This window comes from Hippichthys cyanospilos, chromosome 20 (genome assembly GCF_059441005.1).
Source record: "Hippichthys cyanospilos isolate Australia breed blue-spotted pipefish chromosome 20, RoL_Hcya_1.0, whole genome shotgun sequence".
Lineage (NCBI taxonomy): Eukaryota > Metazoa > Chordata > Actinopteri > Syngnathiformes > Syngnathidae > Hippichthys > Hippichthys cyanospilos.
In genome coordinates, this window is record NC_142388.1 from 202,609 (window position 1) to 218,632 (window position 16,024).

General features: G+C 61.2%; 2 protein-coding genes across 5 annotated transcripts in view; one reads left to right on the forward strand and one right to left on the reverse strand.

Moving 5' to 3' along the window:
- Positions 1–288: 288 nt before the first annotated feature.
- The window catches only part of LOC148406755 (uncharacterized), a 38,007-nt gene continuing 22,271 nt past the window's right edge, over positions 289–16,024 (forward strand). For 2 of the 3 annotated variants that reach the window (XR_015863789.1, XM_088403221.1), the window contains exons 1-2: positions 289–562; positions 3,049–3,193. Coding sequence is in view for 2 of the 3 variants with exons in the window: in XM_088403221.1 (XP_088259347.1) it covers positions 478–562; positions 3,049–3,193 (230 nt within the window). In the remaining variant the exon portion in view is untranslated. The remainder of the gene's footprint in view (positions 563–3,048; positions 3,194–16,024) is intronic. The other variant, XM_088403223.1, reaches the window with a different exon arrangement.
- On the reverse strand, positions 537–4,828 carry LOC148406756 (N-lysine methyltransferase SMYD2-B-like). 2 transcript variants are annotated; one of them, XM_088403220.1, is made up of 12 exons: positions 4,175–4,826; positions 3,434–3,497; positions 2,594–2,704; positions 2,468–2,528; positions 2,248–2,372; positions 2,113–2,180; positions 1,906–2,008; positions 1,731–1,841; positions 1,562–1,667; positions 1,323–1,497; positions 1,139–1,247; positions 537–1,060 (listed from the first exon to the last, which is right to left on the reverse strand). In XM_088403220.1, exons 1-12 carry the CDS (start codon positions 4,330–4,332, stop codon positions 956–958), a joined length of 1,296 nt encoding a protein of 431 aa, XP_088259346.1. In that variant the 5' UTR covers positions 4,333–4,826; the 3' UTR covers positions 537–955. The 2 variants fall into 2 exon arrangements, with proteins under 2 accessions (XP_088259346.1, XP_088259345.1); XM_088403219.1 differs by having other exon boundaries at positions 1,323–1,667; positions 4,175–4,828.

Sequence of the window (16,024 nt, forward strand, 5' to 3'; positions counted from 1 at the left end):
TGGCGCCATCTTGTGCCTCTTAGCGCGTAAGTTCTCCTGACGCCACACGAGCAGCCGATCGCATTGCACCGAATAGCGCGTCCGTGTGCGCGTCTGTTTTTTTTAAAAATTGCAACAATTCCAACGCGGAGTGTGAAACGTATGAACGATCATTGTTGATCATATCCACAATTCGCAAACGGTAGTAGAACGTATGTCGTGCGCGAGTGATGGGTGACGTCACGACGTACCGCGGAGTGGGACTTTGGGGGTACGGCTTTAATCGAGTTCGATCGGGACATCCAGGTCGGTTTTCAGTTCGGAGAGGGACGCGACTCGTAATGCGAGCTCCCGTACGAGTCGCCGTGCCTCACACTCCGGCACGCTAGGCGGCGGTAACGCACCCGCCGGTGAAGTAACGAAGCGCGTCGGACTTTGCGTGGAACTGATTGTTTTGCTAGCGGCGCTTAGCAAAAAAAGTCGAAACGGACCGGACAAATGGACACGTCGGCCGACGGCCAAGCTGGAAAAACAAAACAAAACAGTCGAGTCGCGCCGACGTTCACGCTCACCTGGTGGCCAGGTAAGTTTATATAAATACACGTAATTTGGAACAGATTGGACCGCCGTCGCCCCAACAACAGTAACGCGAGCGGATTGTTTGGCAGTACGACGGGAGCATGTTCACCAGCGAGCACGCGCGGCCGTCAGCGAACTGAGCTCGTTGGGCGTGGCCCCCGTCCTTCGCGGGCGGTCGGGACCAGCCGTCGCACTCATTTGCCAAAATGCGCGCATGAGTGAAAAGACCTCGTTCCAAAAGAAAAGCTTCCAAAATGCCCACAAGCGTTCGGTGTGCGTTTTCACGAAAAGGGGCGGGAGGCAGGCCAAGGGGGCCAATCCAAAATGTATTCAAATCCTTCGAATAAGCGGAAATGCGCGCGGGGTGGGGGTGGGTCGGCCGGCGAGCTCGGCCCCCTCAAGTCCGGCGATCGCTTTCCGGAGACGCTCGGCGGAGTCGTCGGCGCAGCTCTCGCACGTAGGGGTGCTCTTTGCCGTGGGTCACTTCCATGATGGCGGCGGCCTGCCCGCACGACGAGCGGCGCTCAAGGGTCGGCCGAAGCGACGCGCGGCGACGCTCGGCGACGCGCGGACGCCCTACCTTTCGGAGCGCGTCCTCGCCCGCCGAGCGCCTGTCCAAGGCCAAGTAGAGGCGGGACAGCTTCAGGTACAGAGAGGCCACGTTGAGCGAGTGGGGCGGATACAGCCGCCTGCCAAAAAAAAGATTCCCGTTCATTCGCCGCGATCCAAGGAAAAACGGAGGCGTTTGGGGCGGCGGCGCTGACCTGAAGGGTTGCACGAGCGTCTCCCCGTAGCGCAGGGCGGCGTGTAGCTCGCCCAGATAGATGCACACGCCCATGGCCTGGTAACGCATGTGCAGCACGTAGACGTTGGTGGGGTCCAGCGCGCCGCCCATCTCCTCCAGGCTGCGGCGGCACGTCTCCAGGAGCTCGGCGGGGCCTGACCGAGGGCGGGGTCAAGGAGGCCTCCGGCTTCCCGGGGGGGTGGGGGGCAAAAAGGATATTTTTCAGGAGCTTGAGCTCCCGGAAATCCCGGATGGTTTTGCGGGCGTGGCTCAGCGCGGCCTCCGCCGGCGCGCCTCCCTGCCGCGCTTTCAGCTTCAGCTCGTCCTGCCACGTTGGGAGAGGGCCTTTGAGAGGCGGGGCCGCCACGCCGCGCGCGCGTCTCCTGACCTTGGAGCCGCTTTGACACTCGTGGCAGCGACAGCGGAAGTAGTAGGCGTCCCCGAGCATGCGCCCGCGCTCGTCCGCGGGGTACAGCAGGTCGACGTAACTGATCAGCACCTGCCGGGCGCACGCGCGTGACTACGACCGCCCTCCCCCCGCTGCGCGAGGGGGGCGGGCGCACTTCTTCTCCCGGCTCCATGTGGCGGAGGGCGCGCACGTTTGCACGCGTCCCGTGGAAGGTGACCACCGCGCTGGGCAGGCAACTGTGGTTGATGAGCGCCAAGCTGCGCGAGGGGACGTGGCGAGGTTGAGTCCGAGCCTTCCGACCCCCCCCCATCCCCCGCGACGGCGAGGTGGAGCGGACGGGGGAGCCCGGCTTTGCTCTTACTCCGGGTAGACGGCCGCGCCCAAGCGGGACAGTTCCTCGTCCTCGATGGCGAAGCCGTTGCAGGCCACCTGGGGACGAGCGTGCGGAAAAGTCAGCGCCTGGGCCCGACCCCTCGGAAAAAAAAGGGGCCCGCACCTGCGAGAAGAGCGAGAGCAGTTCTTTGGAGTCGGGAATGTCCAAATGTTTGGAGTAGAAGCGATGCAGTCCGGCCGCGTCCGCCTGGATCTTGTCCCGCGCCCCCTCGTCCATGTCGTCCGCGTCTAACGAACGGACGGGGTCGAGTCGAAGCCGGCGGCCGGGCGGGCCGGGCGGGCCGGGCGGGCCGGGCGGGCCGGGCGGGCCGAGGCGCACTCACGCGACTGCATGTCCCCGACCGCCAGCAGCTTCTCGGACTCGCTCCTTCCCTGCTGCGTTTTCTGCGGGACGCGCGCCTTCAGCCGGGGCCGGGCAAGGCCGGGCCCCTCCCCTTTCCCGCCCTCACCTTCTTGGCCAAGATGCGGGCGGCCAGGCGGGCGCTCTCGGACGGGGCCCACCTCTGGCCGAAGGCCACCGCGGCCGAGCACTCCAGCTTGTGCGCCGGCCAGTCGCCCTTCTGCGCCGGCCTCGGCGGAACGCCGCTTTGCTTAGTGAGCGTTTGAGTCCCGGCCGCGGCTGAAGAAATGCCCCCCGAAATGCTCCCGGACACAAAGGGACGCTTTTTTTGCCCCCTCACTTATTAGCGAGGTAAAAATCACGAGGACGGGGAACGCCGTCCGTATGGCGGCCGCAAACGGCTTCAATTGGGCCCGCGAGACGATTTTGGAAAGTATAAAAAAGAGCGCAGTGTTACAAAAGCGTAGTAGGTTTGAAAATGTTGTTTGTTTATGGAAAAATACCACGATTTTGCGGCTCGCCCGCCCGAAAGCTAAAAGCACCCCTCCGTCGCTCTCTGTCAAGGCTTTCTGCGCGGTTTGAATCCGGAAAGCAGCGCCGGACGGGATCAAAAGGCCGCGGGAGATCACGTTCGACTCCTTTGGCTGGTTCCAGGTGCGGCGGAGGGCGGCGCCGCGCGGACGCCGGCCGACGGAGCTTCGCGAGCGCCGTAAGTCGCCCGTCCTCTCCCGCCGTCGGAGCGGGGCTTTTTTCCTTTCCTTTGTTTTGCCTCCGAATGTTTGGTCGCCCGAGGCCTCGCCTGCCGTGTTTCCACGCCGAGCGCCGGCTCGGTTTGGAATGCGCCGCGTGTTCTTTTTTGAGGGTGGTTTCGGCGGCGCCTTTAAGCAATTTGTCATCGGCCGCCGCGGTTTGCCAAACGGGTCCGACGCTATTTGTCGACGCTTCTCACCTGACAGCCGGGGTCGCAGTAATGGGCTTTCTTGCACTTGCCGCATCTGGCCAGGCCCCGCTTCCTAAAATTCACAGCGAAGCTCAAACGTCGCCGCGCGTTTGGGCCCGCCGCCGCCGCCGCCGCCGCCGCCGCCGCCGCCTTTGCCCGTGAAAACGGGCGCCCTCTCGCTCCGCCCGTGCGAGCGCCGTCTTGAGAGTCCAGGCCCGGGGGCCCGCCGCCCGGTTTAACCGACCGGCCCGGGAAACGGGTTTGGCTTCGGGTTTGCGGCCGAAACGCCTAACTCGAAGTTGCCCTCAACCCGGCCCCCCCGTCAGAAACCTTCCGCGCGGCGGGAGGTGTCGGTTGCAAACATTTGCGGCTATTCTTAGCGCTGACCTTCCCCGGCGCAAATCCCAGACGCCGTCGCCGAGCTTCCGAAGCGCGGGAGGAGGCAGAACCTCATGCTGTCGGCGGTCACTTTTTCTCGCCCCCCCCCCCCCCCCCAAAAATCAAGGCGTGGACGTAGGCATGAGATAAGCCCGGTGGAATGCAAATACCAAGTCGTGAGCGCCGCGTACCGGCAAGGGAAGAAGCTGTTCCGGGATCGTTAGTCGGAGCGCGGAAGCAACGGCGGCCGGACGGACGGCCGGGGCCCAACCCCGACCCCGACCCCATACGACGGGCGGCAAGAGGAGAGCGCGCGACGCGGCTCGAGGCCTTCCTCGGCTGGGGAGGGGAGGGGGGGAGGGGGGGGGGCACCTGCTGAAGCAGAAGTCGCAGAGGAGGCCCCTCTGCTGGACCCCCAGCACGCAGGCGTAGGGCGGGCAGGAGTAGAGGAGCCGGCCCGGCCCGAAGGCCCGGCCGACCCGGAGGCCCCGCCCCTTGTCCGGGCTCTCGAACGTCTCCAGGCCGTCCATGTCTCCCGCCCGCTCCTGACGATTGACGCTCCCGCTCGCCGCGCGCGCCCGGGCCTATTGAGAAACCAGGGGCGGGACCCCACGCCCATTTAGTCTGCCGTCATCCTCTGGGCCGCCGAAGGGCGCCCCCCTGTGCCCAACGCCAGCAATACACTCGACGCCACCGCTCGGATGCAAACTCCCTCCCTTCAGAGGCGGAACCGGAGAGGAGCGCTCCTCGTCTACCGACTCGAACCAAGGACGCCCGCTTTGTAATTCTGGACCCGGATAGTCCGGCCTTTCCCGACAAGCTACCGAGAGGTTTTTCAAAATCTTACCACCCCAAAAAATCTGATTGATTTCACAACGTCTAAACCAATTCCTATTTGTGCAGTCACATTTGAAAATCACGAATACGTTATCGTGACTACTCGAGACTTAGGATCGCTTTTCCTTTTGAACGTACCGTACGCACAGCACGGGCTCCATCTCATTGAATTATTTTTTGCTCAAACATGGGTGACTGGCGCCGCCCGGTGGCGAGGACTCGGAACGACAGACATGGGGGGGGGGGGTGACCGTACCGTCATCGCCGTGGCTTTTCCAACCACTTTTCGCTTGCTTTGTTTCGTTTGATTTTCTTTGTTGTTTGTTTGTGTACCCTGCAAAATATAAATGATCAAAATAAACTATGCGGGCGAAAGACAGAAAGTGGAACAGACGGAGACGATGTAAAACAGCAAAAGGAAGCCCCAAGGCGAAGCGCGCAGTGCGAGGAAGTCACGACCGAGTATAAAATCAAAGCGTAGCGGCGGGGAAGGAAAAAACCAAAGCAAAAGTAAGTCAGGCTGCTCGAAATCATTCGTTAAAATAAAAACCCAGCGCAAAACGAGCAGGGCGACGACCTCGCCGAGGAGTTCCCCTACCGCGGAAAAAACGTGGGACCTCGGGCCGGCCCAATAGAGCGCCCTCTTGTGGGCCAGTCCAAATAGGGGCCGGCCGGAGCGCGGCTTTGCCCCGTGTCGCTTGTTCTTATTGTTGGGCGCGATTTCCATGCTGTGTTTGCCCCCCCCCCCCAGCCGCAATTTGATTGAAGAATTTCATTCGGCCGCTCTTCCGATCCAAAGATGTGTTCCTCCTCATTTTTTAATAACGTCGGCCGGGGGGGGATTAGCGGGCGCGGGACGAGAGGAAGCCTTCGGGGACAGGCGGCGCAGCCGGGCGCAGCCGGGCGGAGCCGGGCGGAGCCGGGCGGGCCCGCCTTCCCTTCGGACCGGGCTGGCGTGCCGGCTCCTTGCTTCGCCGCCCCCGATGAGTCGGACGCCAAAGAGGGCGGATTAGCTGAAAGGATTAGCGTGTCCAATGAGAAGAAACAATAAATCCTAAAGTAGATTTAGTTCTCAAGGAAAAACCTGTTATGGAAAACAGAATAAGAGACAAGGCCGCGGATATTAAATAGATATGCGAGGCTTGACCTCCTTTCCAACTTGCCTGTAGTTATTATTCATATCTAGTTGTTTTGATTTTGGACCTACCCGACTTTCTGGCAATCGCACCTGTGCCGAGACAAGGCGGCGAGGCCCGCCTCTCACGTGAAATCTCACCTCCGGCTCTTACTGGCTGCAGCGCATGGGCAAAACCAAAAACAAAATACCTGGATCCGGACGGAAATAAGCTCGAAATATGGGATGGTTATGGTTATGGTTCCACGCTTCCAACGCGGCTGTTGATTGACGTACAAAGACACGGCGGCCCTTGAAAGGCGAGGGAAAATGCCAGTGGCGCTCGAGGTTTCCCTGTCCAATAAGGCCCAAAGAGTTCAGGACTATCATGGCGCCCGTCGGAAGTGCAGTAGAACTTAGGCGACGCCGCCGCTTCTGCTCGCTTTTGCGTATCGTCTTTCCTGGTTGAAGCGCGTGAAATCCAACGGGGCCGACAAGTCGGTTTCGGCCGATCGCCCGTCTCATTTCGTTTGGCTTGGGACCGTGTCCAAATGTGACGCTTCGTCGCTCCGGATCGATAATTCAGTCCGAGGCGAAGATTGTTTATTTGGTGCCGAAACTTCAGCTCGGGAGCTGTCGCGCGTCATTGGCCGCTCACTTTGTTTCGTTTTGTTCAGGTCTCACGGCGACCTAAAGAGGGCGATGGTCCAAGACTGTTGTTGAAACGAAGCGGACAAAGATAGAGAAAAGAAACTCGTATCGGCATCGTCCAGTTGTCTCGCTGGGGAAAAACCGGACGCCGAGGAGCGAGGACGGCATAACTAGCAGCGGTGGCTAATGCCGTGGATAATGTCAAACGGGACTTCTCCCCGTGAGTTTAAAGCGGCCGACTAGGGCTGCGCGACCCATCCGATTTGAACGGCTGACCCTCGGCGATTCGAACGTTCGGAAAGCCGGCCTCTCCTGCCGCACAACGTGGCCGAGGAACGATTGCGGCCGCTGCAAAAGCATTTTACGGTCCGGCCGAAAAGGACCACAGTGACCTACATACCGGAAACGACCCCCGGCAAGCGCGCGCGCCGGAGAGAGGGAAAATCCACCAGGATTCTCCGCCTCTCGTACGGAGCGACGTCCTTTGCGCGCCGCGGACCCGTCGGTTTACGTTGCAAGCCCGGCGTCATTCGGGTTTGAGAATGCGGACGGGTTTGAGAAGGCCCCGCTCTCGTGTCCCGGCTTCGGGCCGAGCGCCTTGACCGGGGGGGCTTGGGGTTTTTTCGCCGTCGCCGCCTCGGATTCCTTCCGCGATTGCGGCCGAGCCACCGAAGGGAAAAGTTCCCCGCCCCGTGGGAGCGGCCCGATTTATGGCCGGCGGCTTTGACCGGATTCACGGAATCCCTCGGGACTTTCGGGAGCGCGGTCAATTTTTTCAGCCTTCTCGGCCAGCGCTGGCCGCCTTCCACATCATGCCCGGCGGCATTCTTTCCGTCTTCCGTTTGCATCCCTTTCCAACCGGTCCTCCTCCTCCTCCTCCTTGGCGCTGGCCTCTTCAGCTAAACTTAGAAGTGACAGCAGTTGCGGGCTGACGCCAAAGTCCAAAGGAGAGCGGAACAATGCGCCCCCCGCCCCCGCCCCCGCCCCCGCCCCCCGCCTCATTACGGGGCACTATTGTTCCATCTCTTTTCGGGGGTTTGTCCCGTCGCGGCCGCGTTCAGGAAAGGCGCCGTGCCGTGGCGAGCGCCCATTGGATGCCGTCGAAGCGCCCGCTTCTGCGTGTACACGTTATCCCGTTTAAGCCCGCCGGGCGCGTCCGAAAGGTGAACGTCGGGGATATTGTCGACGGGATGAAATACGGCCGCGCGCCGGTACCGGATGCGCTACTTGTGTATGGGGTGCGGAATGTTTTGGAGCTTTTGTGCCAGCCCGCTTAACAAACGCCAATGGATTCCTCCCGCTTGTTTTTTCATCGCCGCCCCCGACTTGAGAAACTAACCAACCCGCCGGTGTTGGCTTGACCTTTGATCTGAATACTTCCAAGACAAAGCATTGAAGATCTTTCTCCCCGTATGCCCTAATGAATACCTTCTTACTCTGTTCACTTCCCCCACAATAGAGCAAATCGTAGAGTAGACCGTGGTCGGCAATAAAAACAGTGACGGATCGGATCCTCGCGCGCGCGTGCCCGCCGTCCGTTTGGGACGGATTCGCGCCAGAGAGAGGCCCGGCGTCCCGCGCCGCTTCTCCTTCTCCTCGGCGTATTAATAGTGCCCGCGCATTGTTTCCTACGGCGGCGGCGGCACTCGCGCAATCGAAGGAAGCGGGCCCGCCAAGTCCGCGAATACTTTCCTTTGTCCCTCCCTAAGTTTAGACGGCGCGTAAGGGTCTCTTCCTTCCGTCCGTCCGTCCGTCCGTCCGCTCGCTTGTGGAAGCCAAGAGCGAAAGAATCACGTCCAAATAAGAATATTCGAAACTCCACTTACTGCCTTTTAGGACGCGGCAAAAAACAAAAGATCGGAACGGCTGCGGTGCGAAACCTCCTCCCTTCCTGTGCCGTAACTCCTCGATGCCAAACGTTTGCGTTTAGGACGGGGGTCCCCGACCATTTTGTCACAGCTTCCAGGCGCTCGCCGGACTCGCGGCGCAGAGAGGCGGAGCGCCATGGCTGCTCTCCACCAAAGCACAAAACGCAATATCCACAGCGGCCAGAGGCGGCGCCGAAAACATAGAGTAAGCCAAGCCAGCCGGCGCCGTCAAAGGGTAAAGGAAACTAGTCCCGAACATCAATATTCAGGTTTGGGCCCGGCAGCAGTCGATCCGCGAACCGCCGCCGGGCCTCGGGGGCCGCCGCGGCAGCAAACCTTTTTCACGACAGCGAAAAAGGCACGGCCCGATTGAGGCGGTCTGAAGAAAAGGCCCTTTTGAGAAACCCGTTTTGGCCAAGCGGCGCCGCGGAGGCTCGGGAGTCCGTCGGCCACTCACCAAGGGCACAATGGAATTAGCGGCATCCTCCGCCGCGTGACAGCTTGCTCTGGCTAAATGCTCTCATCATCCGCCCCTCCTCTCACATACCTCCGACGGCGGATACACGCACGCCCCCCCCCCCCCACCCAACTGGCACCCATAACATTGTCTTGAGCTATAAAAAAAAGATTTCTCACCCTCCCCGCCTCCCTCCCTCGCTCGCTCGCTCGCTCGCATCCCACCTCCCTCCCTCCATTGCGGTAATTATTGAATTAATGCAGATGGAGAGAGACATCTGCACGTTAAAGTGTTGGCCTCTCTCTTATGCGCAGCAGATGTTCCCCTGTCATTTGCTCAAATGACGGCGCGCCGATCGGCGGAGGCGGGGAGCCAGCTCGCCAGAGGAAGTTGCCGGCCAAGGCCGCGTCGCCCGGCCCGCCCCCGCCCCGCCTCGCGCCGGGCAAATCCATCTTGCGGCTGTTCTTCTAGGAAGCAAAACGCGCGGCCATCCCGCTCTCCCGAGCCGCTTCAGACCAAATTATTCCACGGCACTTTTTCACCACGGGAAACGTAGTTGAAGAAATTGCGCGCGCAAACTATAGGGCGGGGCGCCGGAGGCGTGGAGCGCGGCGGACCGCTCGCCCGCCCGGGTGTCGTCGGCGTCTTACGGCACTACGGCGAGGGGCAATAAAAGTGCGGCCGCTTGACCGGCGTGACCGCCTTTGGCTACTTTAGCGTAACGCTGACGACCGGCGGGCGTGCGGCAACGCGCCCCTGGTGCCTTTCATTGCGCCCGCGCTGTCTCTTAGCGACCCGCCCGGGTCACTTGAGAGAAGGGCAACTGCCCATGGTATTCCCGCCCGGCCGTATCGGCCGCCCGCCTTGGCCCGCCTTGGCCCGCCTTGGCCCGTCTTCGCCCGTTCGCTCGACGGCTCATTGATGTTGTTCATATTTCGGGGCGGCCCTTAATCGGCCTCGGGGGCAGGGCGCAGTCCGGGCGGACGCCACCAGGCGGGTCCCCCGGAAGATTATCCCTGGATTATTCCCCGGCCGGCCAGCCGGCCGGCCGGCCGGCCGGTCGGCCGGAGACGCGGAGGGAGTCGCTGTACCAGCGCGTCCCTGACCTTCTCCTTGGGATTATGTCGCAGGTTGCTTTGGCCCGGGATCTCCGGATTACGTTTGATGAAAACATTCTTGTATTATATTTTCGGCGCTTATTGTATTAATGCTCCCCGCCCGCCCGCCCGCCCGCCGGCCGGCCGGCCCTCTGGAAGCCGCGTCCCCGCGCCCGCTTTAAGGTAATCTTCTTCCGCCGGAGCTTTTCAAATGTTTTCGGGAGCCGCTCCGCCTTTGCGTTTTTTTTTTTACCCCTCCGTTCGAGGCTCCGATTACAGTCGGAAGGCTCCGTTAGGAATCCGAAATTCATACGCGCGTTATCTGGAAAGTGGATTTGAGAAGTCGCCCCCGCGTCTTTAGCCAAAAGACCGCGCCATTTCCAAAGACGGGCGTTTTCGTCCACGGCCGCCGAAGAGTTAAACGCGACGGGGTGACACCCGACTCGACTTCCCTCGACTCTGCGGGGCTTTCTTCGCGTCGACGTTCGGTAGATTACCGATTGACGCCGCGGCGGCCTCCGCGCACGCAGACAAAAAAATGGCTGGAGAGACGAGATGGGATAGGGCTTTTTTTTTTTCTATTCCCTCTCTGGAGCGGCGGTAGCACAGTAAGGAGCTCAGCGTCTAAAGAGGCTTTGGCGGAGGCGGGAAAGATGCGCGTGCCGCACGGGCGGCCAGAAACCTGCTTGATTAATGGGCCGGGATAATCACCTCATCAAATCACTCTCACTTATTAAATCTTGTTTAATATCGTAATGAGGGCCCTCCTGAGCCGCTTTGGTAAATACCCCCCTCCGGCCCTCGCCCCCCTCCTCCCGCGCCTCGCCCGGCCCTTCCCGAGCCAACCGGAAGGAGGGTGACGGCGAGCCCTTCCCGGTCCCGGCTTTACCTTTGCTCGACCGGGCCGGGGGAACGGCGCGCAAAAAATCGCGTCTGGGGCCCGTTTATTTCCGAGAGGCGACGCGCCGGCCGGCGTCGTCGCGAATCGGCGGACGCTCCGGTCGAGACCGTCTCGACGAGCGGACTTTCCCGAAACGCTTCAGGCGAAGCAATATCCGAGCTGTCCCTTTGCGGCCGATCGGCGTCGGCGCGGCGTTGCGTCCCGGCCTCGGCGACGGGCGGGGCTTTCGTTTCCTCGACTCGACCTTCCGCGGGAATCGCGCTACCGGGCGATCGGCCTCGGAAGGAAGCGGCGCGGGCGAAGATGCGTCCGTCGGAGCCGCCCCCCGACTTCCGAACGGCGGTTCGGACCGCGAGTCGGACGGGATGGGTTTGGGGCCACGGTCGAAGGCGCGTCGTTAGGAGGTCGGTCGCGTGCGAGAAATGCGCAAAAAGCGGCATGGATTAATAGGCGGGGGTGGCGCCGCGGCCCGAGCGGGGCCTTCGTCGTCCCCGAAGGCCGGCGGCGGATGGCGACAAATGGCCCGAGGTGACGCCGCCCCCGGAGTGCCTCCCATTTTTTGCGGCCTTGGTCACCAAGCAGCTGTCGCGTACCTGGAGCTCAGGAGCGGCCCCCGCGCCCCGCCGTCTCGGCTCCCCCGAGGCTCGGGATGGCGGCGTCAATCAATTCTTCAAGATGAGCGTCACGCGGACGGGCCCTGCGCGAAGGGCTTAAGGGGCTCTGGAGCCGGAATGCTCTTTGATGGAAGCGGCCGGAGAATGAGCGGGGTGGGGAGGAAAGGAAAATACCGGGGGAGGAGAAGCTCCTATTGTTGTGCCCGGGAATGCCCTTGGAGATAACGGCGTATTGTCGGCGTGCCCGCCCGGGGTCATCTTAGTGTCTCGGCTATTTTTGCGTTTCCATCAACCGGTTGGCGGCGACGCGGGCGGGAAGCTTAGCGCCGGGGCGACGGGACCCGGGCGGTCGTCGGGCATCCGAGAACGCCGCCGTTTGAGGAGAACCTCGCGGGGAACCCGAGAAAAAGCCACGCCCCCTTCTGTCCCTCCACCTCGGAGGAGGCGCTTTTATTAATAGTCGCGTACCGACGAGAAGGTCGGGAAGGCGGCGGCGGCGGCGTCTTTTTTGGAGAGCGAGCCTCGCGCTCCCTATCCATTTGGTGACAAATGCAGTACGGCGAACAATGGGCGGCGAGGGAAGGGGGCGGGCGCCAGACCGGCCCCCGCAGCTGTCCCGCTTGTCACTCCGTGTCTTAAGGCTCGCTCGAGACGCCTCCCAAGAGACGCCTCCTCCGCGCTCGGCCCGGCCGGACACAAAAGGCGCCTCGGCCGCCGTTGAGACCCCTCGCTCGACTCCGGGCGCGAGGTCACCCGCCAGGCTTCAGCGCCCCTTCGTCCCGATCGACAGCCGGAAAGACGACGGCGGCCTCGCGGTAAAAATGTTCCACTCCCGGCCGAATCGAATCCGCGTCCCGAACCCCGACGCGTGGAATAAAGGCCGAAAGCCGCTCCCGATCTCCCCCGGGCAGCGGCCCCGTCGCTCGGAGTTCCCCGCCTCCCCCGCCGCTCTTCCCATCCGTCCCGCATAACAGGTGGTCGGCTCGGAGGAGGACAAATCTCTTCCGCTCTCTCTTTTTTCACCTCCTTATGTCTCCGAGATTTGCTCAAACGCCCCCCGTTCATCCGAGCAATTAAAACATTAGAATTACGGGATTACGGAGCGCTCGGGAATTAATCCGGTCCTCGGCGTTGGCCTCGCCAAGTGGGTCAGTAGGAAATATAATGGGCCTCTGTGATTTGCCGTCGGGGGATCGGCAAAGAATGCCAATAATGGCTGCGAAAAGCGAGAGTGTCCGGGAGGGAGCCACGGAAGGGGAGCCCCAAATCCCACGCCGGCTTTGCCCCGAGCGCCATCTGTCTCGGGGACCGCGCTGGCTTCCCTTTCGAGCTGCCGCGCCGCGTTTGGGCGCATTTGGGCCTTCGAGTAGTGGTTTGGGGCAAAAGGTTCCCTGTGCGCGAACCTGTGTTTTTCCCTCTCTTTGTTTGCGCGGGCGGCGGACCGGAGGTCCGAGTCGACACGGTGACAGTCCCTCGCCGGGCGACGGAGGGGCCCCGCCGCCCGGCAACAGAGGGAGCCTTTGTGGGCCCGCTCCCTTTGGCTGGTTGCGGACTTCCTTCCCTCTCCCCGCTCCCCTCTCCCCTCCCGCTTGCCCTCTTTCCCTCCCCGAGTCCGACTCTCGTCTGAAGTCTTAATTTGGGGCGCCGGCCTGTTGGGAGCCGGAGGAGAGTCGAGGGGAGGGGGCGGGAGAGGGGAGGGGAGGGGAGGGGAGGAGAGGAGAGGAGAGGAGAGGAGAGGAGAGGAGGCGCCGAAGGCCGCGGACTCTTTCCTCCTCCTCCCCCGAGCCTCCCGGGCTCCGCTCGCCTCGGAAGAGGGAAAATGGAAAACGTGTCCGACGCCGGCCTTTCCATCGCGGCCGACGGAAAGCCAGGCCGTCGAGGAGGCCGCGGGAACGCCTTTGACGAAGGGACGCTCGCCTTTTTTCTTCCGGTCGAGGCGGGAGTCGCGAGCCCTCGTTCGGGGCCGCGTCCCTCGTGTTCAGGGAGCGAGGGTTGGGCTCGGGTTTTCCCGCGCGTTTTCCCTCTTTCTCCGATTCAAATGATGAGCTCGCCAGCACCTGTGCCTTTCATGGTCGTTTCACGCGCGCCTCAGCGAAAGGCGGCCGCCGCTTAACGGAGCCGGCCGACGCCCGCCGGCCGCCCCGGTCGCGCGTCAAGACGAACATGTGAGGAGCGAGCGGGCGGGCGGGCGCCACGGAGGGACCTTGGGGGCCGTGTCAACGTTTGCTGTGCCGGAGCGGGGACAAGCGTTGGGCAAACATTTTCAGATAGGCGGCTGTTGATCTAAGACCGAGAAGCTAAAGTCCGCTATCTCCCGTCCGATACGCCGGCCAAGGTCTCGCCGACACGCGCTCGCAGAGCAAACACGGACACCTGAAGACAATGACCTTTGAACCGCCCCCGAGGGGGAACAAAACAGGGAGGCCGCCGAATGAACGGACGCGACGTTTGCCGGCGCGCGGCTCGTAAAACCTCGTCCGCGAGCGGCCGGCGCAGATGCGCGAGCGGGGGGGGGGGGGGTCTTCGGATGTAGCGACAGATGGTATTTGATTACCGAGCAGACGGCGGGTGTCGCGCAAAGATGCTGTCTCAGCCCGAGCTAAGGAGCCGCTTTGGCCTCCGGTCGGGGCCAGCGCGAGCGCGAGGGAGGGAGGGCGGGGGAGACAAAAAGAAAAGCCGCTCCAAAAATCACCATCAAAGCATGAAAACAAGAACAAAAGGAAAGAAAAGTGGGCGGGCTGGAAAGTCCCACCAGGTCACCGTGAGTAAGATGGAAAAAGACGCACACAAATAGAAGATTACAAATGTCTTCTCCTTGCGCTCTAGCGAACCTAATTCCGACTTGAAAATCTCACTTTTGCGAGAAAGGAAAATTAAACACACACTCTGTTTTTACATTTTATTTCCATTTTTTAAAATTCATTTTTCACAACCTTGCATATATATGCATATATATATGTGTATATATAATATATATATATATATATATATATATATATATATATATATATATATATATATATATATATATATGCTGCACATACATTCATTGACTTGTTAGAGGGCGAAGGCACAAAAGGCAATTTGACTACCGGTTGCGTGGGGGCCAGGGACGACGCCACGCCACGCCACGCCACGCGACCGAGCGGGCGGGCGGGCGGAAAAAAGAAAGAGTCGCTAGAAGAAACGCAAAACGGGCCGAAACCGCTCGGAGCTTTCGGGCCCAGGAAAACTCCGTGAAAATGTCCCGTTTAGCTGCCAAGACCCCTCCCATCTTTATAGCAAGTTTTTTTTGGACCAAAATTCATTTTCAGGTAGGATCAGCGCAAGCAAAAGTCGCATCTACGAAGGAGACGCGGCGGAGCCTTCCCCGCTCCCGCCACGTTGAATAAATTAGGATAAATTAAAGCAATAAATTACACGCCATCCGCAGGACACGTAGAAAAAGCAACCCCGACGTACTCGACAGCCCGCGCGTCTTTACAAAGAAAACGAAAAACGGACGCCGCCCGCCGCTCCCGTCGGAATGACTGCACCAGAAGGATAACCGCGCCATACGAAAAAAGCAATCGACAACAACGAAAAAATCTATTTACGCCACCGGAGCGTGTCGCCAAGTTACACAAAGGCGCTGACGCTCGCCGTTCAAGTCCGCGTTTGGACGTTTACGAACCCGAGCGGGCTCGTAATCGTCAGAATAATAATAAGGGGGAGGGCGCCGCAACGGAAAGGTCGACTGGCCGAAGCGTCGGAAAACGCACAAAAAAAAAATTCCTTTCAGGCGGGTCAGCCAACGGGCCGGCTTAATGAGAGTCATTTACATGCGGGGACGGGGGGAGGGACCCGGCCCGGCCCGGCCCGGCCCGGCCCGGCCCCTCCGCGCCTTGAGAATTGTGTCACTAACTGGTTCACAGGTTCTCATAATAAGCCTTTTCTCTGGCCGGCCGGACGGACGGACGCGCACGCACGCACGCCCTAAATGCGAAGTTCCGCCAAAACACCGGCGCCCGTCTGAAGCCGCCGCGCGCGCGGAACCGCGTATCCGACCGCGGTCCGAGTATCCCCCCCCCCCGATGAACTAAAAGTGCCCCCGGTGGAGGTGTGGAACGCCTTCATTCTTTTTTTTTTCCATTTGGTTGACCGTAGAAAAACTCTACAGCTATTCTTTGTTTTATCCGGACAGTATTTACAGCGACGGGATTTTCACACTGAAAACGGATTCCAAATCGATCCGAAGAAGAAAAGAGTCCCCGAAAGGGGGGGGCCGGCGGCGAAATCTGCCGCCGACCGGCACGCAAACCAACAAAGCGGTGACTCAAAATAGTAGATTTCAACCGTACAACTCGTTCCAAAAAGCCCGACTAAAAAAGACAATAAGAGAAAGGCTGTGTTGGAAAAGGATCTTTTTGGTGGCTGGCTTGGAAGGAGGCGGCGGCGGCCGCGGCGGCGGCGGGCGGGGGGGCGGGGCGGCGCGGGGCGGGGCGGCGCGGCGCGGGGCGGCGCGGGGCGGCGCGCCCGCTCCCCGAGCGTCTCCTTTCCTTTCTGCTTTTGTTCGGGGCCACGGCCCGCCGCTTTGAGACCTTTGGGGCCCGTCCCGGAGCCCGGCGCGCTCCCCCTCGCTCCCTCCCTCCCTCCCTCCCTCCCTCCCTCCCGCTCGCTCGCTCGCTCTCCGGCCGACCGTCT